Source organism: Pteronotus mesoamericanus, unplaced genomic scaffold (genome assembly GCF_021234165.1).
Source record: "Pteronotus mesoamericanus isolate MK-2021 breed Mesoamerican mustached bat unplaced genomic scaffold, CSHL_Meso_final scaffold_54, whole genome shotgun sequence".
NCBI lineage: Eukaryota > Metazoa > Chordata > Mammalia > Chiroptera > Mormoopidae > Pteronotus > Pteronotus mesoamericanus.
Window position 1 is genome coordinate 27494372 of NW_026555321.1, and position 26846 is coordinate 27521217.

General features: G+C 42.9%; 2 protein-coding genes across 2 annotated transcripts in view; both read left to right on the forward strand.

The window, feature by feature from the left end:
* Positions 1 to 2860: 2860 nt before the first annotated feature.
* LOC129088045 (ragulator complex protein LAMTOR5-like) lies at positions 2861 to 3136 on the forward strand. The gene has a single exon (XM_054595173.1). The coding sequence runs from the start codon at positions 2861 to 2863 to the stop codon at positions 3134 to 3136; it is 276 nt and encodes a 91-aa protein (XP_054451148.1).
* A 5429-nt stretch (positions 3137 to 8565) lies between these two features.
* Positions 8566 to 26846, forward strand: part of ZBTB38 (zinc finger and BTB domain containing 38) — a 113947-nt gene continuing 95666 nt past the window's right edge. The window contains exon 1 of the mRNA XM_054594894.1: positions 8566 to 8878. The gene's annotated coding sequence lies outside the window, so the exon portion shown is untranslated. The remainder of the gene's footprint in view (positions 8879 to 26846) is intronic.

The following is a 26846-nucleotide window of genomic DNA, read 5'->3' on the forward strand; positions in this document are numbered from 1 at the left end:
CTGTGTGAGTCTTGTCTTCCTTGGCAACACCAACACTTGCAAACCATGGAGTTGGTTGACATCCTGGGACTGCTGGTCCTGATGGCAGGTATTGTTACGCTGTTTGCAGTGGGATTCCTTCTCCCATGGAGGTAGTAACAGGTGTCACTTTGTTGACAAAAAGCAATTCTGTGCCTGTTCAATTGGCTAGCTGAACCAGACTCAAAAAAAAAAAACCTCTTTTACCTGAGTGACGCACAGTGTGATTATTTGGGCTTGGGTGTTTGATAGATATTTTCTATGAACTGAATGAAGTGAGATTGTCACTTAAAGGGAAACAACTGACATTATTTGTTGCTAATGATAAAATGTGTTCTTTCAAGCAAAAATTAGAATTTTGAAAACCATATCTGCCACATAACTTGATAGTTTCCCAATGTTGGAAAGATTTTTCTGATGAGCATGGTGGTGCAATCAGCGAGTGTGGGGTGTGTGTGTGTGTGTGTGTGTGTGTGTGTTCTATTGAATAAAGTGTCAACATTTGGAAGGTCAGCATAATTCAGATATCTGTTGCGTTAAAATTAATCCAAAATATAGTGACTTAAAACAACAAACATTTATTATCTCTTAGTTTCTCTTAGGGTCAAGAATTTGGCTTATGTAGATAGTTCTGTCTTAAGAGTTTATCCTGCAGCTGCAGTCAATGCGTCTGTTGAGGCTGCAGTCTTCCGAAGGCTTGACTGCATGCAGGTGGAGTATCTGCTTCCATGGCTGTTGGTAGGTGGCCCCAGTTCTTCACCACATGAAGCTCTCCACAGGCTTTGAGAATCCTCACAACAAGGCAGCTAGCTTCCCCCAGAGCAAGTGATCCAAGAGAGGGAGGAAGATAGAAACCTAATGATCTCCCTTCAGGAGACACACTGTGTAATTTCCACTACATTCTATTCATTAGAAGTGAATCATATGTACAGTCTACACTCAAGGAAAGGGAAAATAAGTTCTGCCTCTTAACAGGAGAAGTAAAAAAGAATACAGGGGTGGGCAAAAGTAGGTTTACAGCTGTGAATATGCAAAACACTTTATTCTTTTTTTAATCCTCAGTTGAGGGTATATTTATTGATTTTAAAGAGAAAGGAAGGGAGAGAGTGAGAAACATCAATTGGTTGCCTCCCATACGCACCCCAACTGGGGATTGAACCTGCAACCTAGGTATGTGCCCTGACTGGGGTTTGAACCTGCAGCCTTTTGGTGTATGGGATGATGCTCCAATCAGCTGAGCCACATGACCATGCCACAGTTTATTCTTCTATTGTTATTTATTAATTACTGTATTTTCCATACAAACAACTGTAAACCTACTTTTGCCCACCACTGTATGTGAACACGTTTTAATAATACTTCACTTAGTGATCCAATTATTTTCTAAATAACCTACATGAAATTACAAAACCATGATGCATGGATAAAAACTGTACTCCAACTGCAAAAGGCCCAGTGACTTTTTTATTGTAACCAAGTTTAAGAAGTTCATTGATATAGTTTTAGATTCCACATTGCTACTAACCTGTAAGAAGCTATCATCTGTTGTGTTTTGGTGTAGTATCAAAAATGAGTATCCAGGTCTTGGCTGGGTGGCTCAGCTGGTTGGAGCATCATCCCATACGCCGAAAGATTGCAGGTTTGATCCCTGGTCAGGGCACATGCCTGAATTTCGGGTTAGATCCCTGGTTGGAGTGCATTTGAGGGGTTGGGGGGCAACTATTCAACGTTTCTCACATTGGTGTTTCTCTCCTCTTTCTTCCCTTCTCCCAACCCCCATCTCTCTCTAAAGTCAGTGAGCATATTATCCTCGGGTGAGGATTGAAAAAAGTATATATCCATAAGCATCTGCAAGGCTATTAAAATACTCCCTCATTTCCAACTACAGATCCCTGTGAGGCCAACTTTTTTTCATGTACTTCAACCAAAACAACATTAGAACAGACTGAAATGCAGAAACAGACATGAGAATCCAGCTCTCTTCTATTGAACCAGATAGAGACTTGCAAAAATGTAAAAACAGTGAGGCTCTTCTCATTATTTTTTGTTTTAGAGAATATGTTTTTCTTGAAAAGGGTGTGTATTTACATGTATTGCATTTATTATTTTTAAGCAAATTAAATATTTTTAAATTGTCTCAGTTTTAATTTCTAATATGGTAATTATTGCTAGGTATAACCCATAAAAACAAACTCTTTGGGGTCCTCAATAATTTTTAAGAGTATAAAGGGGCCCTGAAACCAAAATTTTTGAAAACCTCTTGTCTAAGCAATCCTGATGGTCCTGTTGCCATTGAAATAGTATGTTTACGTATGACACGTGGTATAGTCCTGGCCAGTGACATACAAAGTGAAGGTGTGGTGTTCAGCTCTCAGTTTAGGGTATTAAATAGAAACACACGTGTGTCTTCAAAGAGATTCGTAATGTTCTATTCCTTAAGCTAGATGACTGATGTGTTAATTAGCTTTCTTTATCTCTTACATATTAACTTATTTGAGGTATGAAATATTTTATAACAAAAAAATTAAAAGAGCATGTGGAAGAGAAGAGTCCACTTCATCCATGTAAGCATCATGTCTGTTTTGCAACATACTCACCCTGTATATTGGGCCTGAATGTGCATTCTTTGGCTCTGAAGAATTTTGTGCAATTTCATGGCTCTCTGAGTCTGTGTCTGCTCCATGTTTTTGATATTTGACTTGTAACGTGAGAGTCCCCAGACCTCTAGCCACATAGGCAATCTCACTACATTCCTATCATTTCAAGTCATACAAAACCCCTCATAAAAAGACCTTCTCTGGGGCGTGCAGCGGGGTCCTGGGTCCGGTAGACAGCTGGTGGGATGGAGGTGACTTTGGAACAGCACTTAGGGGACACAGTGAAGAATCCACCCATTGTTGGAGTCCTGTGCACAGATTCACAAGGGCTTAACCTGGGCTGCCATGGGATCCTGTCAGATGAGCACGCAGGGGTGATGTCTGTTCTAGCCCAGCAAGCAGCTAAGCTAACCTTAGACCCCACTGATATTCCTGTGGTGTGTCTAGAATCAGATAATGGGAACATTATGATCCAGAAACACAATGACATTACAGTGGTGGTACACAAAATGGCCTCCTGATGTCTCGGCAGCCGCCTGTCACAGGGATGTGGGCATCTCCATGTGAATTATCGCACATGGTCTGGCAGTTGCAGTAGTTAAGCTATTCACTGACTGCTTTGGGCACTTTTGTATTAAGTTTAGAGTAAGTTGCTTTTTGATGCTCTATGGACTATCAAAACATTAGTAAGAAAGGATCTTGTTTTGTGGCAGCAGGTGCAGATGATTTTGTTTATAGAATTTTGTTCAATAAATGTGGTTAAAGGGAAAAAAAATACCTTCTCTGCTTCTGACTTAGTCCCTCTCTCCCCTCCCATCAGGCAGGACACCAGTATCTGTCATATATCACATCGCCTGCCAAGTTCTCTCACCTAACACCCTCATAAGAGTAGATGTCTACTGGAGTTACCAGTCTACCTGCTCTGAAAACTGCCACACTCTGAATCCATTTTAGACGCCTTTAGGAGCTTGTATGAACACCTCCTAAATGGAACTCGCAAGTATTGTCCAGAGGCAGGCTCACTGCACTGTTAAATGTAAACCTCTCCTGTATGGTCACCCCTGTAGTTCCAGGGTCCCTCAGTCTCGCTGGAGGACATGAGGCTCGGTTTCTGGTTTCTCCTACCCCTTCTCCTAATGTAACTTTTTTAGAAGTTCATAAATCAAGTAGTAAAATTAGAGAATTAAATAAGTCAATTAGCAAGTTTGAGAGGCTGCCCAAACAAAACCTAGGCTTTACCACCATGGACGAAGGGAGAATGACTATTAGGTAGGCAGAAAAAAATGTCTGCTACAATAGTCTATACATATGTATATTTTGAATCTTTCCACTATAAAATATATTGCTTGTGTTATTAAAAAAGAAAAATAAGTCAATGAATATGAGGGGAAAATGCATGTATAAAACTAGGAAATGTGTCCCACTTTGAGCTTTCGAGACACGTTAGTAAAGGAAGCAGACCCATTTGCTGAAATGCAATTCACTGATCAATGTACTATATTTACTTGCTTCTTTTACCTACTTATAATACTTACAGCAATTCTTACTGGATGGAATTCTTTTATCAACTGGAATATTTCTGTAGAATTTTAGTTAGCCAGTCTTCCATTGTATTTGCTTAATAGCATTCTAAGGAATATTCAGTCTTTCAGCCCAGTTAGTTAAAAGACAGGGAACATCAAGGGGAAAATATTCATGAGATATACAAAAAATAAAAGTCTAATAATCCAAATATATAAATCAATGAGGAAAAGGCAACCTAATTGAAAAAAGAACAAAAAATAAGAACAGGAAATTCACAGAATCAGAAATACAGTTAACCAAAAAACATATATGGCAAGATTTTCAACATTACTAGTAGTCAAGAAAAATATAAGGTAAAACAGCAATAAGATGTTTATTTTCACAAAATATCAGCTAATTAAAACTGTCAAGGGGGAGGAGTTTGGGGGCTGGGTGAAAAAAAATGAAGAGATTAATACACACGCACACACACACAACACAGTGTGGTATTAGCCAGGGGGCAAGGGGGAGGTAGAGGTAGGCAAAACTGGGGAAAATGGAGATGGAAAGAGACTTTGCTTGGGATGATGGGCACACAGCGCAGTGTGCAGATCACGTTTTGTTGGGCTGTACATTTGAAACCTGCATGGTTTCCTGAACCAATGTCACCCCAATAAATTCAATTTTTAAAAAAAGAGTAATAGCCTTGGTGAAGGTGTTTTCGATATCAAGCCCTTCCATATAATTCAATGTTGATGTGAGCATAAACTGGCACAGCATTTTTGATAGGCAATTGGGCTGTTTTATCCCCATTTAAATGGCTGTGTTCTCTTTGAGGTAGTGGGAGAGTTGAGGATGAGTGGGAAGGGCTAGGAAAATGAGCAAAGGGGAGGAGCTAAAGGACTAGAGTGTAAAGGGAAGGATCTGTGAGACTGGGAGTGATTTAGGACTAGGACTGACAAAGAAATGGGGAACCTGACAAAGGCATGGAGGATCCAAGAGGTGCTTGAAAGGACTGGGGGAAATGAAAACAAATGGCAGGGGGGCAGGGATTAAGAGGGATTAGAAACAATGAAGAAATTTGTTGAGAACAGGAAGGGAAGGGGTGGGATTGGCCCTAGCTAGGTAAAATGAAAACTACGGGCTTTCAGTGAATTGACCCAGAGCCACTGGCAAGTAGGACCTGTTAACACTGAGCAAGGCCCCTGTGGAAGAATGAGGTTTGTCAGCAAACAGGAAACAGTGACTTTCATAGTGCTGCTAACTGTGCCTTGCAGAATTCTTTTACTTCCTCTCCTCTTGGCTCTGTTTTTATATTGTAGTTTGCTTATAAAAGCAACCTGAGATCTTCAAAGGCTGCTTAGTCTTAAGTCTCTGATAGTCATTGGTTTGTACCTTTCCCTAAAGTGTAGAACATGGAGACGTATCAGCTGCCTTTTGTAGAAACTGTCACTCTTAAAACTCAGGGAGATGCCCCAAATCCTGGAACACCATGATTGCATGAGGGAGTACAGATCCCAAGACTATTCCACTTCTCTCTTGGTTTGAGGTAGGCATTCTTTTAGAAGTAGAGGGCCCTATAGTCACCGGCTTTCTCTATAATTCATGCTGCTTTCCGTACAGTGAATCACAGGGCAACCAGACAGCAAGAATCTGCAGACGGGGGCTATTATGAGCTGAATTGTGTCCCCAAATCCATATATTGAAACCCTCATACCCAGTACTTGAGAATGTGACTATATTTGGAGATAGGACCTTTAAAAAGGTATTAAGTTAAAACGGGGCCATTGGAGTGGGCCCCAATCAAATCTTACTGGTCTCTCTCTCTCTCTCTTTTTTTTTTATCTTTACCCAAGGACATTCTTATTGGTTTTAGAGAGAGGGGGGAAGTGAGGAAGAGAGAGAGAGAGAGAAACATCGATGTGAGAGAGAAACATCAATTGGTTGCCTGTACACATGTCATCCAGAGACTGAACCTACAACCCAGGCAAGTGCCCTGATGGGATCAAACCTGCAAACTTTCAGTTTATGGGACAAGGCACCAACCAACTGAGCCACACTGGCCAGGGTCAATCTTACTGGTCTTTTTATAAAAAAAGTAAATTTGGGCACACAAAAGATACACTAAGGATATGTATACACAGAGAAAAGTCCATGTTAGGACACAATAAAACGGCAGCTATCTGCAAGCCAAGCAGAGAGGCCTCAGAGGACACCAACCCTGCTGACACCTTGATCTTGGACTTCCAGCCTCTAGAACAAAAGAAAATTAATTTCCATTGTTGAAACCACCCAGTCTGGTATTTTGTTATGCAAGCTCCAGCAAACTAACACGGGGCTTTCAGGTGTGAAGGCTTAGGGACATGGGAAAATTAAAATTAATTCAAGTCCTTCCGCTATTACTGAGAACTATTTGGAAGTGCTTCCTTTAAATGTGGAAGAAGCCCCTGATACACATTTTTACTTTTATTCAGGAAATGTGGAACTTGCTCGTCACTGCCCTAAAAGTTCCCAGGTCGAGCCAGTTACCAATCATGAGTTGGTAAAGAGAAATAAGGGTGTTTGACCAATCGGCTGGGTGTCTCAGTTACTATGCCTTCTAATGCTGCTCAAGAATTCAGTTCTTGGCTTTGTAGGCTCAAAAATGTTTTGTTTTGTTTTGTTTTGTTTCAGTTCAGGCCTAAGTGAGTGATTTCCATACTGGTTCTAAAAATTAACTGGAATTTTAGTTTAATGATGAGAGCTGTATTTGCCAAGAAAACTGAACTATTCATGTAGACTAGTCCTAAACCATCTTTTCCCATTAAGAAGAGCTAAGTGAAGACAAAAAGTCCATCATGCAAAAACCCTTGTTCTGTAGAATTTTACAAAGAGGTCTCTGCCTTGGGAAGGCTTTCCTTGACCTGGAAAGTTTGGGATTGCCCATCTTCTGAGATCCCAAGGAACCCTAACTCATAGTATTTTAATTAGTTGTTTATAAGCTTCTGTTTCCCATTAGACTGTGAGATACAAAAGGGAAGAAATTATCTTGTCTATTGACTTATCTTCATTGGTATCTGGACCACAGTATGTGCACAGGAAGGAAAAAAAAAAGAACTAGGAGAATAAATAAGTGAATTAAATTATGATATCACATGTTTCTTATATGGGATCTACCTTCTAAATGGACCAAAGGACCAGTCATCTCCCCACCTGCATAGCATTGGAGACACAACGATAAAACCCTCCTCCTCAGCTTCTCCTTCTCTAGTCTCTTCATTGATGGTCACCCTTCCACAGGTAGTTTTCATCTTATATCCTTTGTTTAGTTTGAATTTATAAAATGGTCTTTTTCCTGATTTTATTTACAAAGAGATCCCTTACTCTGACCACTAAACTAACTCCTAATCACAGCATATGATGAATCATTTCTGGGACTGTGTTCTAGAAACAATATGTCCCCTACAAACTACGACCCCTATGGACTATACCTTCTGACCTGGTCTCCACGCGTTTAACCCATCTTACATTTGGGTTTGCTCACTTCTGCCCCCTGACTACACTCCCTTGGCACTTTGCCCAGGCAATCACACTCCATACTTCGCTTCCTCAAGGTTAGGTGAGGGATTTGAGTGGGATCATGTAGATGGATGGGCATCAGTTAAATAGAGGATGTTGGATAAATATTAAGTCTGGGATGTCCAAAAACTTGAACTCAATTTGTAGAGGTCAAAAAGAGTAAAGAAATTAGGAATTCAAGAAGCTAATCCTTAACTAAGTACGGAATAGCCAGGGTCTCATGTTCCCTGTTAGGGCAGGACTAGAACCCTGAGTATAGATGGGACTGAGCCTAAAGACGTGACATTGTCTTGCTAAGCTGAGAGAATAAAAAAGGGGGAGACAACCTCAGACTAGGGAATGGATTGGGGAGTAAATGACAGCTTGTTCCACTGGAAGGTTTTTGGGCCTTGGTATTAAAAAAAACAAACAAACAAAACACCTAGCTGAACTTGGCACATTCATGTTTGAACATGGCTATTTTCTTAGTAGAATCCTTACCTAAATTCCAGCTGGGTTATTCAGCGGGCCTTCTACATATTGCTGAATTTTAAGGTTTATGAGGATATTTTCACTGCTGTATCCTCAACACCATCATCTAAAACTGTGGAACTGAACAAGTATTTGCTGAAACTATCCATAGATGTATGCACAAGTATGTAGAGAGGGATGGATGTCTGAATCCATACTGGTCCAGTATGCAGTGCCTGTTCTTACTTCCCACCGCAATTTGTGATTGTGATGGGTTCATTTTTCCATCCACCTGCCCCCTGATAACTCTGAAAGCCCTTAGTCATTTGGTTCAAATGCCCTGGCTTTGGAGACTAGCTATTTATTAACTAAACCGTTGCACCACTTGCTGTTATAGCCTTAAATGAATTTGTGTTAATTCTTAACTGTTTCCTTTTTCTACATGTGTCATTTAATGGTTTGCCTTTATCTGATTTTCTCCAATTTCCTGTGCATTTGTGGTTTACTACAGGAGCTCTCTACCAGGGGCCTCAGGCAGCCACACCAAACGAGTGCGGGCGTACGTCTTCTAGGAGGGCTCTCCTGCTGCTCTGAGTTTCATCAAATTGGTGTCCATCCAAATATTCCAGCCCAAGGTTATTTATGCTAGAGGAGGAAGAATGCCCTCCCCAGGGCCAGTTCTTGGAGAAAAGAAGAATTGCTGACATAGCCAGAGCCCCAACAGAAGAACAATTACTCTGCAACAGCTAAAGGTTGGTGACATGCTTTTCCTCCAACTCAGTGAAAGCTGCCCATGTTTGCTTTATTTCCCATGAATTTCATTAGTGTATTTTCTCCAAATGACCTTTGGAATAAAGAGAAAGGAAAGATTTTAAATCAATTGAATAGCTTCATGGGGGACTGAGAGTTTATGCATCATCGATCCCACATTTATCATAGTGCCTGACATAGATTCTCAATAAATGTTTGATGAAGGAAGGAAAGCAAGGTAGGAGGGAAAGAGAGGGAGAGGAAGAGATTAGAAAATGGACATGAATGGAAAGAATGTGAATGTATTATTCAGAAATAATATGATGATAACAATTGTGTTTTCAAAGTTAATTAGGTATATTATCACTGACACCTAGAATCAATATAACAAGTTAAGTCACTTTGTAAAATGAAAGATATGTTTACAAAGATAAAAGAATAATAGAAAACCAGAATAACAACAAATGTACTCTTTGGAACTTAAGTATAAAGATAAACAGCAGTGGTTATATTTTGAGATAAATTCAAAACTCTATGATGTGATAGTCATTTGTTCTGTCATGCCCAGTTCTCAAAAGCAAATTAAAACAACCAAGAACTTCATGTATGGGTAAATGCAAAGTGATGAGGAAGGTGATAGAATTGATGGTAACTGGTCAGTCTGGTATTTAGAAAAGGTCAACTAATTAGAAATGGTGCACTGAGGAAATTTAAAAATATCTAGGCTTCCTACAGTTGAAATGGATTAACCACACAGTAATTCAGCAAATGCTCAAAAATATGTAATTACGTGTCAAGAAAAAAATATCTCCGTGCAGAAAAAATATTTAAGGAAGTTATCATTCTCTTAACATTAGTCTTTCAATTATTTGATATTGTGCTGGCTACACAATCCAACAAGCCAACTCTAAATGATACACATCCATCACAAAAAGCACACCACCAGGATGGCAGCAGAGAGGAGTAAGTGAGACAGATCAAGATCTCAAAACTGAGGGATGGTCTCTTCAGCAACTCAGCAACATATATAACAAGTTCTCAATGTTAGGAAAAGTCACTATAATTTTATATTATTTTAATTTGGGGCAAATAAAATGTAACCTAGGAGAAAATCTAAAAACATATCCAAAGCAAATTCAGAGAAACCTCCCTTTTTGAAACTAGTCTTACAAAGATTGTGTTAATGAGGCATGTGATTTGTTTTCAAGAGTTTACAGGGGTGACTTAGACTGTGGTAGTCAGGAGCATTGTATTATAAAGGAAAACTATTGCTAATGTAGGGAAATAATGATTGGTGACTAGCAAAAATATTTAAATGTACCATCTTTGCTGCTGTGGGTTGTTTCCAAAGTTAAATTGATCCAGACTTTCTGTGTGCAGTAAATTGTACCTGTGAAACTGGTTAATGCAGGAGTTCAGTGGATTCCAAACTTAAGCCAGTGATCATTTTTGCCCTACCTTTTACCATTTGTACTGCTATGTAACATGTTTTTTTAATCAATTTCTTTTACCTTAATATATTTAAAAAGCAACTTAGTAGATATTTCCACCTGAAATCATCTCTGATAGGCATTCTTTGGGATGCACTTCAACAACAAAACAATAACAATAATGATGATGAGTCAAGACTATTTCAAAATTAATTCTATGAGATAGAGACATACTGGTAGAAAGAAAGTTAGAATCCTTGGAGCTCATGGGAAGGTATTTGGCTAAATCATATGCTGAGGTCACAGTTTGCTCTTTGTGGCTTTATTTAAGAAGCTAGTTAATGTGTATATGACATTGAACTTCAAAGTCCAGGTAAAAAGGAGGAAAATAAAGTAAAAGAAAAAAACAGTTTATGTTTGTTACTTCATTGCTTTTCCTTCCCCTCTACAGGGGCCCCAGAGAGCAGCAGGACACAGACACTGGGGAGAACCAGTGTAGGGGGTAGGGTCTTATCTTACCAGAGTACAGTAATTTTTCTGTTAAATTCTGAACATGTATCATGCTAAGTTTTCTTATTCACACAGCAGTTCTCCTTGTTGGAGAATTTGGGTTTTTTTATTATGTTTTTAAATGATAGTCTTCTTTCCTACAATCTTGGTGTGAGATTCTTTACCTTACTTTTGTGGTAGTGATGTAATCTCTGATCATGTTGTTTGCCTCTATTGTGATGTTCTTGGTTTATAGAAGTGTGTGCTGTTAATATAACAGAGTAGGACATTATTTGTCTGTGTGTACAATGAAACATCATTATTCTTTTCAAGTACTTCCTTTCTGATTCCCCCTCAGAAAGGGGATTTTTCACTTATTTCTGACTTTTAAGTTAGGCCAGCTTCATGCAAGACACCAGCAGGGTGGACAAGGGCTGAGGGCTTGCCATATGAGCCCCCACACAAGACATCCTTCCAGGCTCCCTTTGAAGGGAAGCTCCATGCCTGAGGCAGCAGTAAACCAGTGCCTCCCTGGAGGGAAGTCACTACCTGCATTTTACAACCTCTCATGTGGTGTTTTGAGATGCATGCATTTAGAAATGTTAAGCCTCATAAAAGGTGTCTTTAAAGTCAGGTTCCATTATTGACAGGTCTCTGTGTTCTTAAGAGTATCTAAAAGACAGGAAAGGCAGCTGGAGAGAAGTTCACTTCAAATGAAAAGGCAGCATGAGATTTAAAAAGCTAACTGCCTCCTCCCTCAAGAGTTTTGTTAAAATTCTTCATTCCTCAAGAGTGGGCTGCACATAATGACTTCCTTCCAAAGAGCACAGTTTGGAAGGGGGAGGGAAGTAGCTTGACAGTGGAGAAACCTGACAAACAGGACCTCAGCCAGGTGATCAACTGCCAACTCAACTGTGATAACTCATTGTTGACAATACAGGATATGGCAAAAATAGGTTTACAGTTGTTTGTATGGAAAATAATGCAAAAATTAATAAATGATAATACAAGAGGAAACATTGTGTTTTGTGTACTAACAACTATAAACCCACTTTTGCTTCACTCTGTACTCATTCATTCATTCGCACACACTCCTGCACCGAAACAGTGGCACCCTCTCCCTGTTCTGCTCTCCCAGTCCGCTTCATGGACTTCTCTTTGCCTGTCTATCCTTAAAGGTAGTGTCTCTCATCCACTTTCATGTACCTACTACCCTAGAGCTTTCTGCCTATGGCTTTATCTACCACTTAATTGCCAGTGATTCTCTGATCTGTAAATAGATGGACCTGTCCAAAGATGTCCCCAGTTGGATGTCCCACATACACAGCATACAGTGGTACTTAGGGCTCCTCAAAACTTGCTGAACCCACTGCTCTTCCTTTTATCCCTCTCTTTGTTAATGACACCACCACCCCATGAGATCAGGAGCTCACCCACAAGGCCCCTCAGCCACCAAATTGTCCAGATTCTACCGTCCACAAGTCTTTCAGGGCTGAGCCCTATTCTCCAACCTCGGGCCTTAATTCAGCTTCTTACCTAGTCTCATTCCTGAGACAGCGTCGTCCCCTTGCTGGACTACCACCTCCAGCCCCATGGGCCCCAACCCTGCCCACTCGGTTGTCTCTAAAACACAGACATGCCCATGCTGCTCCCCCTGCTGACCGCCCTCCAAGATCCCCCCTCACTCCTGGAATAAAAGCCAGGCTTGTCAGCCAGGCACACAGGTCCCTTCATGAATTGCTTCCTCTTGTCATTCTCACCCCATTTTCTGCCACAGTCCTATATTCACCTTCTGCTTCTATCCCTGTACTGGGAATTCCCTTTCCCAGTTTCTTCCCCTGTCTACCTCCTGCTTGGTCCTCAGTAGTCAACCCAAACTCCCTTGGAGAACATTCTCTCTGGGCATTCAAGCCTGAGGCAGGTGCCCTTCGGTCGTCCTCTCCGGGTCTCCTTCCTGATGTCACAGCTGTCCCCCTCCCTCATCCTGTCCACCTTCCCCACGCCTTACTCCCCCTCCACCATTAACTCTGTCATTCACTCATTCATTCATTTATTCACTCATCCATTCAGCAATCGGCTAGTCCAGCTACCAAAAGTACAACGATGAATAAAATAGAAAAAAAAAATCCCTGCCTCCTTAGAGCTTTCACTCTTTGCACGCTCTGATTTCTGTGCTTCTCCCTTAGGAGCTCTTTGCAGGTGAGAAATGTTCTCCTATGCATCATAAGCACTTCACATTGTACCTAGTACGTAGTTGGTACTCAAAAAACACAGAAGTAAGTAATTAAAGTCCCCTGGTTTTGTTCCTTCCATCCTTCATGATCAGAGTTAGAGAAACGCTTTCAACTTCTGAGGAAAAATAACTTTAATACACTCTCCATCCACTCCCCAAATCCCCCTCCCAACTCAGTTGTTTTTTTTCCTCTTTGGGCAGCACAACTTTAGTGACTTGTCTACATGTTTTTCTCTGAGGTTCTCCACTTGCCTCTGGAGAGAGCAACTGACACAGTCAAAATATTATAAATTCTGGTTGTTCTTAAGCTCTAGATGAAGCACAAACAACTATATTTCTAGAACAGAACGTAGAAGTTATAAACCTTGGTGCCATGGAGCAGTGATGGCAAGGGGCCAGCGCTTAGGGACAGGACAGGGTTACAGGAGGGCAGAAATGGAAGGATGCACAAAGTGGGTTCATTTCTTCATCTACAGAAGTGAAGTCACATGATGCTGCCTTTACAGGTGCACCAAGAACTAGAAAATAATTCTTAAACTCTATTGCTTTTCTTTCCATTGGACAGCCTTTGATACTGTTTGAAACTCAGGTACATATTATTTATAAACTTTAGAAAACTAGTTGGCGCAGAAAACCAGTGAAAGGGAGATGGCATATTCATCATGGAAGTGGGGTTCAGTTACCAGGAAGCTGGCTTAAGAGTTTCCTCCTGAGTGTGGGGACGGGCGCTGGGAGTTGGATGAGTCCAGTGTTGACAGCAGCTGGTGACATCAAGGAAGTCTCACCTTCCCAACAGTGCTGAGTCAGTGGCTGAACTGTGGCTGACACACTGTCCTGACTGTAAGGCCACCACGGGTGCTTCCTCCTCCCGGGCAACGGAGCTTCAGGAACAGGCTCCTGCAAATTCGGAGAAAGGGGCTGGGAAGTCAAGCGCAACCCTCTGGAAAGCCTTCCTCTGCTGATAGAGGATGTCAGGGCAGCTGTCCTCCTTTGGCTTCGTCCCCTTTTCTCATGATGTCATTCTCATCTACCCGCTGGAGCTGTTAGAACACAGCCTCTGGAATTGGAGGACTAAGAGGCATGGGTGGCCACACATCACCTTGTCCGTAAGCCTTGCATAGGTCATTCAGACTTTTTAAGCCTTATCTTACCCCTACCCCCAAATGTGCCCTCCTTGTGTTTCCGGGTTCTTGATTATGTAGGGGACAAAGAGGGTGCAAAACGGAAACCGAGAGAAAGACGAAGAGAGCTGGCCAACCCAAATGTGTCACCATCAAATTGTGACTGGTGAGGGAACATTTTATTCTGTGTTCCCAAGGAAGCTTGTAGCATCGGCCCTTCTTCCTTTAGGGCAGGCCGGATGGAGGGCAGGCCGGATGGAGGGCAGGCAGGATGGAGGCAGCCCCCACCTTTACCCAATTCAGAACGATGCCCATGCCTGCTTCAGGAATGACTGTGTATGTATGTGCATGTATGGGTGTTTCGTTGTGATGATTTTGGGAAAATTTCAATATAAAGCCATTTTTCTTTGAATTTCTTTGTCTCTAAGAGTGTCGTAGTTGGCTTAGACTGAGTCTGGGAGAGAGTTTGGGTGTTTCCATTTCTTGGATTTGAACAGAAGGAACAAGATCTGCAAAGCGCCAATCTGGTTGCAGATCGCTCTCACTGGCTGCTGAACACGTCTGGTGATCACATGTTCTTCCTGGAGCAGATTCTTCTGGGAAGGCTTGTGAGTCAGGACCTCCAGAGTCCTCTAATGGGCGACTTCAAATGAGTCACCGTGCTCTGTGGTGCCTGATGAACAAGTGGAAGATAGCGTAGCCTGCCCTTACCAGTCCCAAAGGCTTGTAACTCTTTTTGGGGGAGGGTCAGCTATGGGGAAGCATGTCATCACTGTTGCCCTTTGCTGCTTCCAAACACCACATTGGACCAGCTTGATGTCTGATTTTTCCTCTTATCTTGTTTTTCTTTTTCCTACTGTTGTTTTCCTCCTACGTTGAATCATTCAGGGCTCTTGCTGGTCTCCCAGATGAGTTGAATTTTCCTAGCCTGTCATTCACAATCTGGCTCCTTTTCATTTTTCCATGTGGAATGCCCTGTTATCTAAGCAATTCACTAGCTAACTGTTCCCTGAGCACACTGTCCTTTCCACTCTTATTCCTGCTTCTCCTGTCTGGATGCACCCACCACCCCCACCCCTCAGTTTTACTTTTTCTTCTTGTGTAAATCTGTTGGAGTCTTACAGAAGCCCCACTTGCTCTGTGGAACTGTCCCCATCTGCCCTAGCACTGCCTACTTATCCCATCTCTGAGCCTATACCTCTAACTGTACTTGTGACACCCTTGTAACTGGGCACAGGCTCTGTTTGTGGGCTGTTGGCATCATATCTGCCCCGCCTCTCCTGTGTGTTGGGGACAGGTCTTTCACTTTGCTGTATTTCCAGAGCTTGGGATGGGCTGTAGTATGTCTACAACATGTAACAGCTGGCCCCAGAGATTTGTGAGGTGAGGATGAAAGGGTCTGCCGCCCTGAACAGTGCACCAAGTGTTTGTTCCCAGTGCCCCCAGGCTCTAGAAGAACCTGTAGCTGAGAGTGGGGGGAGGGGTGCAGAGAGAAGAAACCCAGACATAGCTCAGCTTTATATCACATCTGTGCTGAGGTTTCCAGTAACATTAATTAAAAGAAGAAGAAGAAGAAGCTTCTGTGCTGAAAATTTGAAAACCATTAGATTCACTGTTATTTCCATGCCTAATGTGATAAACAGGAGGAGAAATTCTTGCTCACTATTGAAAAGCGTGCATGTAGCATTGAGAAACCATCAGAACAGGAAGTATTTGGCCCAAAGAGTGGGCATTTTGCATAGTGCCAAGAAAAAACATCTGTATAAAGGGATTTCTTAGACAAATGCACTTGCCAAGACCATCTAAATTCTAGAAGTTGCATTCTTGTCACAAGAGGTAACAAGTGATTGAAGCTTCACGGTGAATCTTCCAAGTGGTTAGAAGAACTGTTTCTTCTGTACAGGCTTTCACAGGCCTCTGAGGCCCCGAGGGAACAGTGAAAAGCCCAGGCCTCACACTGTTTGGAGCTCCAGTAAAACCTTGTTTGGATGCAAGAGACAGAATCCGAGGCCAACCAGCTTCATAATTAGGTGATAGGGTGGCTTAAGGACGTAGGTAAAGGAGACCTAGGACAGTGAGTTATGTGTGCCAGGCACAGAACACTGGACAGGAAAGCTGCTCAGCTGCTTGGCTGCTCACTGTGGAGCGCAAGACCAATGAAGTGGCATTAGTCCTGTTCAGATAGCGTAAAGTATACAAAACAAAGAAGAGTAACTCATGTTAACCAAGATGGTTACCAGTCAGTCATGACACTTTGGTTCAAGGGAGAAACTACCTAAGTCACTCTAGATATATCTGGCAAGGAGACACACCCAAGATATCTGCACATGTGATCAGAACAGCCATGTCTACAGAGCAGGACCACCCATAGATGGGCTCCTGGGCAGATTTCGCACTTGCCATCAGCAGTGCCAAGACACTTATCAAGAGACCCAGAAGGGCCGAGTGCATCACTTTCAAAGTATAACTGAGGCAGGCTCCAGACCACAGCTGATACAGCCAAACTTCACACACCAGGGTGCTGCTCCATTCCACGCTGATCTCCCTGAGCATCAGCCACCAGGGGCTCTGCCCTGCTGGACCAAGGACTTCGTCTACCCTGCTGCCCACCTGGCTCCAGAGACCCTTCCTTGCAAGACACTGACAACTCCCTTGCCCACCATGCTATCTCCTGGACCTGCAGACTGAGACTCTGGGACTTGGGTTTGTTATTCCCCACTGACTGCTCTGTGTGTGTGTGTGTGTGTGTGTGTGTTATATTTCTCTTAGATTGTTAGAGTGTGAGTAGGATATTAATGTATGTTGGTGTTCTACTTTGAGTGAACCTGCATTCAGTAAAAGCAGAGTGAATAGCATAGTTACTGTGTGTGACTCTTGTCTATTCCTTGGTGCTGGGCTGCTCAGCAGGCAGCCAGCTGAGCAGTTGCCCGGCTGACTTACAGGAAAGACTATATCACAAACATACGTTCGTGACACTGTCTCTGCTTGTCACTCATTCCCTCTGTGTGCTTACAGTGGCCCTCCGGGATGCGCAGCCACTGCCATCTGATCACCTCTCAGATCACATTTGTACTAGGGCGATTCAGGGCTTACTGGTCCAGCCAGTGCTGAGCACTTTACTTCCTGCCTAATCAGTGGAGGGGGAGGGATTGCCACTGGGTCAAGAAGTAGGAGGGCAGGCTGGCTGCAGGAGGTGAAGGCTGGGAGCCCTAGCTGTCCAGGGCAGAAGTATGGGTGGGAAAACAGTGCCTGGGATGGCAGTGACCTCTTGCCTGGCATCCTCATCAACACAGACACCGGTGCTGCAGTTTGCTTGCGTTTTGAGTACGTGTCTACCGGGCAAGCAGTGGTGTTGCAGCCAATATTTTTACTGCCTAATTCCATCAGCAATTGTAAGGCTCTTGCTTCTGCTTAGGCTGTAGCCTCATCTCCTCCTCATGGTGTGGACTTTGCAGCATGGGATGGGGTCTTCTTGGCCAGTCTATCAGCTTTGGCAACAGAGAAAGAAAACATGAGACCTTTAGCCACAGTGCACTTGCATCTTTACATAGGGGGTAGTGACTCTGGACCATGATTGGAGAAGCACTCCCACGTCTTCATGCAAAATTTGAGGATAATATTGCTCCTCTGCACCTGGTATATAGGTTTGTTGTGACAACAAAACGAGTTAACATTTGCAAAGTGTTAGAGCAGTGCCCGACAAAGTAAATGCCATACAAGTGTTTTCCTGTGTTTGTTTATTTTCTGAAGTTTGGGTGTGTCAGGTAAGAGTTTTAAAGTAATGATTTTTAAAATCCCCTGCCAGTTACCTTCCAGTACACTCTATTCCTACACCTTGGATACAAATGAAATCGGCTTCCTCGGTTGGGTGCGAAATCCTGGGTGAAGACAGTTGGAAGACAAAATAAGAAGCACGAATGTTCCTGTGATGATTTTATGATGAACTGCGCAGGAGCACAGACCACCCACAAGATACGGACCGCATCTGCGGCCCCAGATGGCAGGATGCCCTGGCTGGGCTGGAAGAGAGAGGAATAGTCCCTATGGACGTGAGCCTTCCATGGCGGCCACCCCCGGCACAGTTATCATTCTCCCCAGAGTCCAGCGCGTGACCTCAGCTCTATCATATGTTGCCCCTTCCCAGTCTCTATCAATCACATTACTTATGTTGTTTCATCATAACAGTGATCACTATTTAAAATATTTAATTCACACATATCTGTTTATGATATCTCTGTCACTAGGGTGTAAGTGTATCTGTCTCATTCTCTGTATCCCCAGCACCTGGCACAATGTTTGACACATAGTAGATGCTCCATAAATATTTGTTGAATGCACATACAACAGTAGTGTCAGAGAGTATGGGATTGAAAGGAAGCTAGGACCTGCCTCCCAAGGACCAGGGATCTGAAGGCAGACGTTCCTGTGTAAGAACCACTAACCACTAGAGAAGGGCCCTCCCGATTTTCTCTTCAAGGCCTTCAGCTCTTGCGTGACTACTGGTCGATGGGATGTTTGACCCAAAGCCTTAGCTAAGTACAAAGGTGCTGGCTGATGCCTGGGCAGCCCTTATTCTCAAAGCTTTGGCACGCTCCTGAAAGGACTCCTGGCCAGAGCCCTGGACTTGCTTTTTCACTTACTTCTCTAGAACATCAGTTACAAAACTTACCATTTTATATGTCCAGATGGAAAATGGGCTGGGCAACTCAGTAGCTCAAATCAAACACAGAAAATTCTTAATTGGGGGTCACAGGTGTGTTTATAAATACAACCAAACCAAGCTTTTGGGTGGTGTTTCTTACCGGGACCACTGTTGGCATTTCCCTGGAACACTACTTTATGGTGTGGGACTTTCTTACATGTGCATTCCTAAGGAACTATATTCCAGTAGCCTGGGAGTCAAATTATGCCACCAAGCATTTCCAAACACCCACTGGGGTGGGGGTGGGGGTGGGGGCAGGGTGGGACTGCCCCGTCTGAGAACCGCTACTTGGGGGAAAGTAAATTGCTTCATTTTACCCTAAATACAGTAGTTCAGTATCATCTTATTTGGGCCATTTTAAAAATTAGTTTCTAATTACAGAAGAAATACATTCTCTTTGTAAAAATATATGTCAGATAATGCTGAAACCTCCTTTGACATCTACATCCAGTTTTAGTCACCTTCTCACTTTTCTGAGGAAATGAGTGTCGCTGATATAGTTTTTATCCTTCCAGACCCTTTTCTGTATGTTTACACACATATATAGAAACCTGTGTGCAAAGTAAATATAGTGCAGTGTTGTTGGTGTGTGTTTGTACTGTATATTTCATCTGCAACTTGAGACTTTCACTCAGCAGTATATGTTGAAGACCTTTGCATGTCAGAACACAGAGAAACGCCCCACCCTTTGTAGCTGCGGCACCGTATTTTACTGTGTCGCTGGGTCCCCTGGTGAGAGCTGAAAGGAAATTACTACCCTTTGAGGTGTCGCCTGTGGTCTGGTCACAGGACCAGATCAGACAAAAGCTGAGGTCATTTTGAATCATCTCATTCAACCCACTGCTGTCCACAGAACAAAGCAGTGCCTTGACTTGAATTTGGAAGTAGCATCTCTAAGCTCGGGTAGTCCAGCTAAACCCAGCTCTCTGTGTCTCCTGCACCAAAATGAATTAATTTCCTGCCATAGCCTCTCATGTACCATTTTCCATCAGTAAGTTCTGGTTCTAAGAGAGCAGGTTTGATGATTACCTTTGACCCTTAACTAAATAATGCATAAAGAGGGATGTTTACTTCTATGGGTAATTATGGGTCTATGAAGTGAGCGCCTGATATCAGGCACTTTCATCCCTTATCTCTAAGCTTCACAACAGTCTTTCACAGGAGATATTACTAACTCATTTTTATAGATGAGAAAACAGACCTAGGGAGATTAGGTGATTTGCTGAGGTCTGTTTAGTTAGTAACTGGAGAGCCAGGGCACAAACAAACCCAGGGCTTGATCTCAGGTGATAAACTATGATCCATCAATTTATTTGTTTATTCAACAATATTTATTGAATATGTATAATGTGCTGGAAATGGCACTCAGCCCTAGGAATAGACAGTGAACAAAGTAATAAACAAATATGAGATGTCTGTCCTCATAGAGCTTACATCCTAGTGGGTAGACAATTAAGAAAGAAACACATACCATAATTTAGAGAATATTAAGTACCATCAATGAACAGGAAGCAAAATACAAGAACAGTGAGCTGCTGAGGGGCTTCTTTAGGAACAGTACTGAAAAGGCGTCCCTGAGGTGATGATATTCAAGTGGAGACCTGAACGAAACAAGAGAGTGAGCCGTGCTGCAGTCTCGGGCAAAGCAGTGGTGCAGTCAGAGAGCAGTAGGTGCGAAGGCCCTGGGATAGGGCCCGCTGAACATGTTCAAGGAACAGAGCAAGCTGGTAAGGCCAGACTGGATTCAGTGAGGCAGAGAGGTGGAGGGGAGTCAGAGGGGAAACTGGGCCCTGATCACATGCGCTTTCTAGACCATGGTTAGGACTTTAGATTGATCCTGACTGTGCTGGGAAGCCTTTGGAGAGTTTTTAACAGAGAGTGGTATGATCTGGCTTAAGATGGTAGAGAATCATCCTTGTTCCTGTGTGAAGAAAAGATTGTAGGTGGGGTAGAGTCGATTCGGGGACATAGGTTAGGAGGCCACTGCTGGAATCCAGGGAGGAGAAGATGGTGTCATGGGCCAGAGTGGTAAGCTGTGGAGGGTAAGGCATGGTTAGATTTGGGGTATGTTTTGAAGGGAGGACTGGTAAGGCTTTTTGAAAAATTACAACCTTTAAGGAGGAAGAAGAACAGTTAAGAATAACTACTAGGTTTTTGCCTGAGAATTTCATTGAAGATGGTACCATCTACTGAAATTAGACAGCCTGATCTGGGGTGGAGAGTGGGGGAGTGAGTTTGGGAAGGTGGAGAAGCAAGAGATCTATTTTTGACACATTAAGATTAGACCTGCAGATGGAAGTGCTAAATCAGCAAGTGGGTCCATCAGGAAAAGAATCCAGGCGGGAGATACGAGTTTGGTAGTCATAGACATTACAGGCATGGGGCTTCGTGAGTTTAATGGGGACTGACAAAACTCTTCATTTAGTTTATTGCCTGCTATGTGTAGGTCATGGTATTTTGTGCTGGGAACATGACAGGAAGCAAGACAGACATGCTGATTATTCTTAGAGGCTCGCTCCTTAGCCCAGCATGCCACCAAGGAGTGGTCTTGACTTCGGTTATTGTTAAACTTATTAGATGGTAGAGTAAACACAAGCTTAGAGATGATCAAGTAGAAACTCCAAAATCTTTCTCCAATTTACAGCTGAGGAAAGTGGGGCCTGGAAAGGTCAGATGATTTATTATTAAGTAGTAATAAATCTATTTAAAGTCTACTGTTTAAAAATGACTTACATGGCTCTGACAGTATGTCCAAAGCACAAAATCTATTTTGCATGTCCCATTTACCTTAGGAACCCAAGCATACTTGTATTCTAGTGATAGCAGCACAGGAGACCTCAAACTGTGGTCAGCTTGGGCCGTGTTTTAATCAACTATGTATTAGTTTTCCATTGCTGCAATAATAAATCACCATAAACTTGGTGGCTTAAAATACACAATTATCATCTTACATTCTATAGGTCATAAGTCTGTCATGGGTCCCACTGGGCTAAAGTCAAAGAATCTGTGGGGCTGTGTGTAATTTTCTGGAGGCTCCAGGGGAGAATCAGTTTCCCTGCCCTACTCAAATTCTAGAAGTTGCCTCCATTCCTTGGCTCGTGGCTTTCTTCCTCCATCTTCAGAGCCAGCAATGTTGTGTCCCTGTGGCCCTTAATGACGACCTTAATGATGTCTGCAGAGCTCTTTGCCAGGTAAAGTGACATATTCACAGGCTCTTGGGGAGCCCTTATTCTGTCTCCCACAGCTGCTCCTGTCATATCCTAGGGAAGGAATAAAGATAATATCCTAGGAAAGAAGTAAAGGTAATCTTCTCAAGAGGATAGGCAGCCCTGATGCATTTCTAGGCACTTCTTGTCATCAGGCTTCTAGAATTTACTATGTATTGCCAAGAGTTAGCAATCTCCTCTGCATGTGCCACCAAGACCTTTTGCAAAAGAAAGGAGATGGATTAGCAGGTTGAAAAGACAAGACACTGTGGATGGGTATCTGGCCCTGAAAAAAAGCCCTGGCAATTTCTGTGGGAAAAGAAGGTGCAGTGTGCCTGGGACAGCAGCACATATGAAAAAGGTTTTGAGAAGGTCAGTCAGGGTCAGTCCTATGGACGCAGGTATGGAGTGATCATAGGGTTGACCTTGTGGATGAAGGGGCATACGGGCCTGGACAGGTGATGTTAGACTACCTGTGCTGGGGAAAGGTAAACTCCGGCACGTGGGCGATGCAGAGGTGTGAGCATTAAAGAATGATGGAGCCCTGACCGGTGTGGCTCAGCTGGTTGGACGTCATCCACAAAGCGAAAGGTCGCTGGTTCGATTCTGGGTCAGGGCACACGCCTGCATTGCGCGCCAGTCCCTGGTTGGGGCATGTGTGAGAGGCAACCAACTGATATTTCTCTCCCTCTTTTTCTCCTTTCCTTCTCCTCTTTCTAAAAAAAAATAAATAGAAGTATACAAAACAAAAACCAACAACAACAAAAAAGAATGATGGAGTACTGCTCCGGCTGCTGTGTGTTCTGTCCTATATATCTAAAGCCAAGCAGACCGTACGCTGCAGGGTAGATTTTTTTTTCACCTCCCAACCCCATCTGTCTGCATTTGAGATTGATTCATAGCACTTCTGTTAATTCAACTTTGACCTATTTTGTGTGAATAATTGTCCAGGCCTTATTATGCAAGGAGAGTATTCTCTCATCCCTCGCCTGGGTTCCCTGTCTGAGCTTCCCTGTATGGGCACATCACTTCTCCCTGAACTCAGAAGGGCTGTATAAGAGTCAGGTGTGTGGGTGAGTGTGTCAGGGGATGGAGAAGTGGTAGGGCAGGACTTGCACCTGACTCAAGCGCCTGTCATAATGCCTAACAAATAAGAAGTTTCCTGTATTAGTTTCCTTCCGAGGCCCTCCGTCAGCCATTCTAACAGCTTAGCTTCTCCCCAGCCCTGGCCCACTAATCATAGTGGCAACTAAAAACAGCCCCATCGGGAGTTGCCAAGGTCTTCCCCGGACAAGATCATCCTAATAAGCACTTATGCTTACAGCATGTGAATGGAAGGCAATGCCAGTCCTCAACTGGGCTGGCGTGGCGCTTTCTGGCTTACTGAGGGTGCTGTGTGGGAAGATATTTTCTAGAATAACCCCTGATTGGGAGCCACTGCCCTAAATATCAACTGTATTTTCTCACCTGTTAATACAATCACCTCCAAACTTCCTGCTACTCCCCTTTGGCTACATTATGCCCAAGGTGGGGCTCATCTCAGAGGATCTTTTTAAAAAATACTGATACCTGGGTCTTACCCCAGAGAATCAGACTGAACTGCCTGGAGCAGCTATTTCTAGGTTCCGGGTGACCGGTTACCAGGAGACTTCCTTTGTGAATAGCCTTGAGGCTGGGGTGAGGGTGAGGGTAGCAGCATTGAAATAAACACTTCCCTTTGACTGGCGAAGTTTTTCATTAGCTCTTCCTCTTTAATTTATTCTACTCTTTCTCCTTTCTTCCCTTCTACCCATTTTTATTATAATTATTTAGAATAATTGTACAGCCCCCTTTTGTTCATCCAAGCTATTATTTCATTGCAACAAAAGGTGAATGAAAAGGCAGCACAATCTACAGCTTCTTTCATGTTTTTGTTTCCTCTTGGCTGAAAGTCTTGCTGCGGGAGCAGAGGGAACAGAGGGAGAGTTGGGGTGAGACGCTTAGACTCAGGGTAAATAGGAAATGAATCCATGTCCAGCAGGGCTCAGCCTAGGCCACTCCACTTAGCCAGCCAGCTGACTTTCCAAAAAGCACAGGTAGAAGGCATTTCTCAGACTCTCTAGGTTTCCTTAATGGCTTAGTGCTCAAACCTAAAGGAGACCAAGACTCAAGCTTCTCCACGTACCCTGTAGATTTCCGAGTCTCTGAAAGAAAGCGCTGTCTGCTGTGAATGTTTTCTTCTGCCATCTGCCAGGAGGAAATGAGGGTGGGAAAACAGCCAGCTCAGCACTTCCACTCCTAGTGTTTACAAGGGAGGAATCAAAGATTCTTAGTATCTGTGAAGCCTAGTTTTCAGAATATCATTCTTTTACACCCTCATGAAATTTACCAAAGAATCTTAAATTTAAGTGGTGTTGGTTTAAAAAGGCATACAGTCTGAGTTCTGCATAGGTGGACATTTATGGGAATTAGAGTTTCGCGTCATTGGCTACATGTTCCTAGTGTATGGTTTAGAGATAAAATGAGAGGAGGAAAATGGTTTCCATGTCCAAAGGTTGCTGGTTAATGTGTCCTGAGTTTTTAAAAAAAAGTGTCATTCAATTGATAGATATATTAGGAATAATCTATGGCTTATTAGAACCTGCTCTTAACCCATTAAGATAGTTCTAGTTCAACTGGCCAGTACTATGGCTCCAATTTAATCTCCAGTGAGTACATATAGAGCTGAAGAGGCATTCGAGGTCTATCCAGAAAGTATCCAACTGTGTCATACGCAAAACAGAAACACTTATTGAAGAAGATACAAGATATAAGAAACACTGTACATAGGACAATGACGCCTCAGTCCTCTTCGAGGTAGGCACCTTGGGACCTCACAGAGTTCTCCCAATTGCTCCATTGGCTGCTGCATTGCATTTTCCTGAATCTAATAGATGATCTGAAATCTATTCCCTTTCAAAGGTGATTTTAGTTTCGGGAAAAGCCAGAAGTCACAGGGCACCAAATCTGGGCTGTAGGGAGGCTGAGCCACCTGGGTGATTTGATGTTTTGCCAAAGAACTCTGCATGAGATGTGACACATGGACGGGCACATTGTCGTGATGAAGCTGCCAATCACCGGTTTCCCATAGCTACGGCCTTCTGAATCACCCAAATAGTTTCTGCAGAGGAATGTTCAAGCTTAACACATAATTTGATGCAGCTTCGTTACTCTACTCAGTCATTTTGAATGCGACAGCCACACAGTACACTCAACAGCATCTACCACCCCCAGTAACTAGTACCGTAAAGGTGTCATTGTTCACACATGCACATTCCTGTCCGCTCTCCTTGACTGCCAGGTTACATCAATGTTGCGTAAATGGTTGGATTTCTCTGGAGAGAACATGTATGTACATATGTTTATATTATACAGAGATACTTGTCATATATTTAACGTAAAGAATATTCATACTGTGTGGAATACTACATATGTTGTGCAGGTCATGGGCTCATTTGCTTTCAGATCCACACCTCACCTTCAGCTGCTCTGCTCTGTGTCTCGGGGAGCTGACCACTGCAGACAGGTCACCTGGGGTCTGCCGGATCTCAGCCTATGAGAAGCCATGGAGGAAGGGAAAGACCAGGGTGTTTCTCAATAAGTTTCCTGCCCTCGGATGACATCTGTGAGTGTGGCTGTTACAAGGCTCCAGCTTCAGCCAGAAAGGCCTGCTGTGGCTCCAGCTGCCATCAGCGATGCCAGCCCCCTGGGCTCCTGTAATGTCATCTCCTCCGTTTGTCCCTCCAGCCCAGAGTTGGGGGTGACTTCCAACTGTCACTAAACTCCTCAGATCATCATCAACTCTATCACCAATTCCCTGCATTAGAGTCCCTCTTTTATAAATATATTAGTGGTTTCTGTTGTTCGGGTTAGACCCTGACTGCTAACATATATCATGCTTACAGCCCATTTTCCTTTAACATAGATTGGCTATTAGCAAATTGCTTAATTAGGTTTGTGGTTGCCAACCTATTATTATCTATAATTATTTGTTTGAGGGGTAGTTTGTAATCAATTGAAGTTATTATTACTTGCCAGTAAGATTTTAAAGTGGCTAAATTTCATAAATATGTGTGAATCCCACCATCTAGAGCTTCAAAGCAGTGGCTTAATTTTACTCAATATGTTCATATGATAAATGTAATGGAAATAGTGAGTCATAAGCCATTGTTATGTTATTCATAATAGAACTACTATTGTATTCTGCAGAAATAGCCCACATCCATTCTTGAGCTATTATACATACTGGCTTCCAGCAATAGCATCATGAAGGAATGGCCCGGTAGTAGTTACAGTAAAATGCTCATAATAACTTGCAACTCAGAAGTAATTTATATCTCCATCTTTAAATGATTTATTTTGATCATTACTTGCAAGGTCTTTCCTGAACCTTTGCCTAAAACCCTCTCTCTGCTGACTGCAAATCCAGATGGACTGTATCATTCCAGGAGGGGAATGCATTAGCAGACTGTCTTCTAAGAGCCCTCAAATAAAGCACATCATTTTGGCTACCACTTCCCCTCTCTCTTCCCCTCTTCATCTTGCCCAAGCTTAAAGGATCCCACAAGTATAGGAAAAGCAGATAAAAGAACCAGGATTTCAAACATGGGACCTGACACTGTATCTGTCAAGAGAATATATGAATGTCTGATTAAAGAATAAGCATGCTTGATTTTATCCTAAGACTCGACTAAAACGATAATAAAGACATTGAAAAAGTGATAAATACCCAGCTATGGCAGAGGGACCCTCAGCAGGTAGGAGATTTCAA

What these genes read in the sequence shown, in the direction of transcription:
- LOC129088045 (XM_054595173.1), top strand. Translation starts at nt 2,861, where the DNA reads ATGGAGGTGACTTTGGAACAGCACTTAGGGGACACAGTGAAGAATCCA.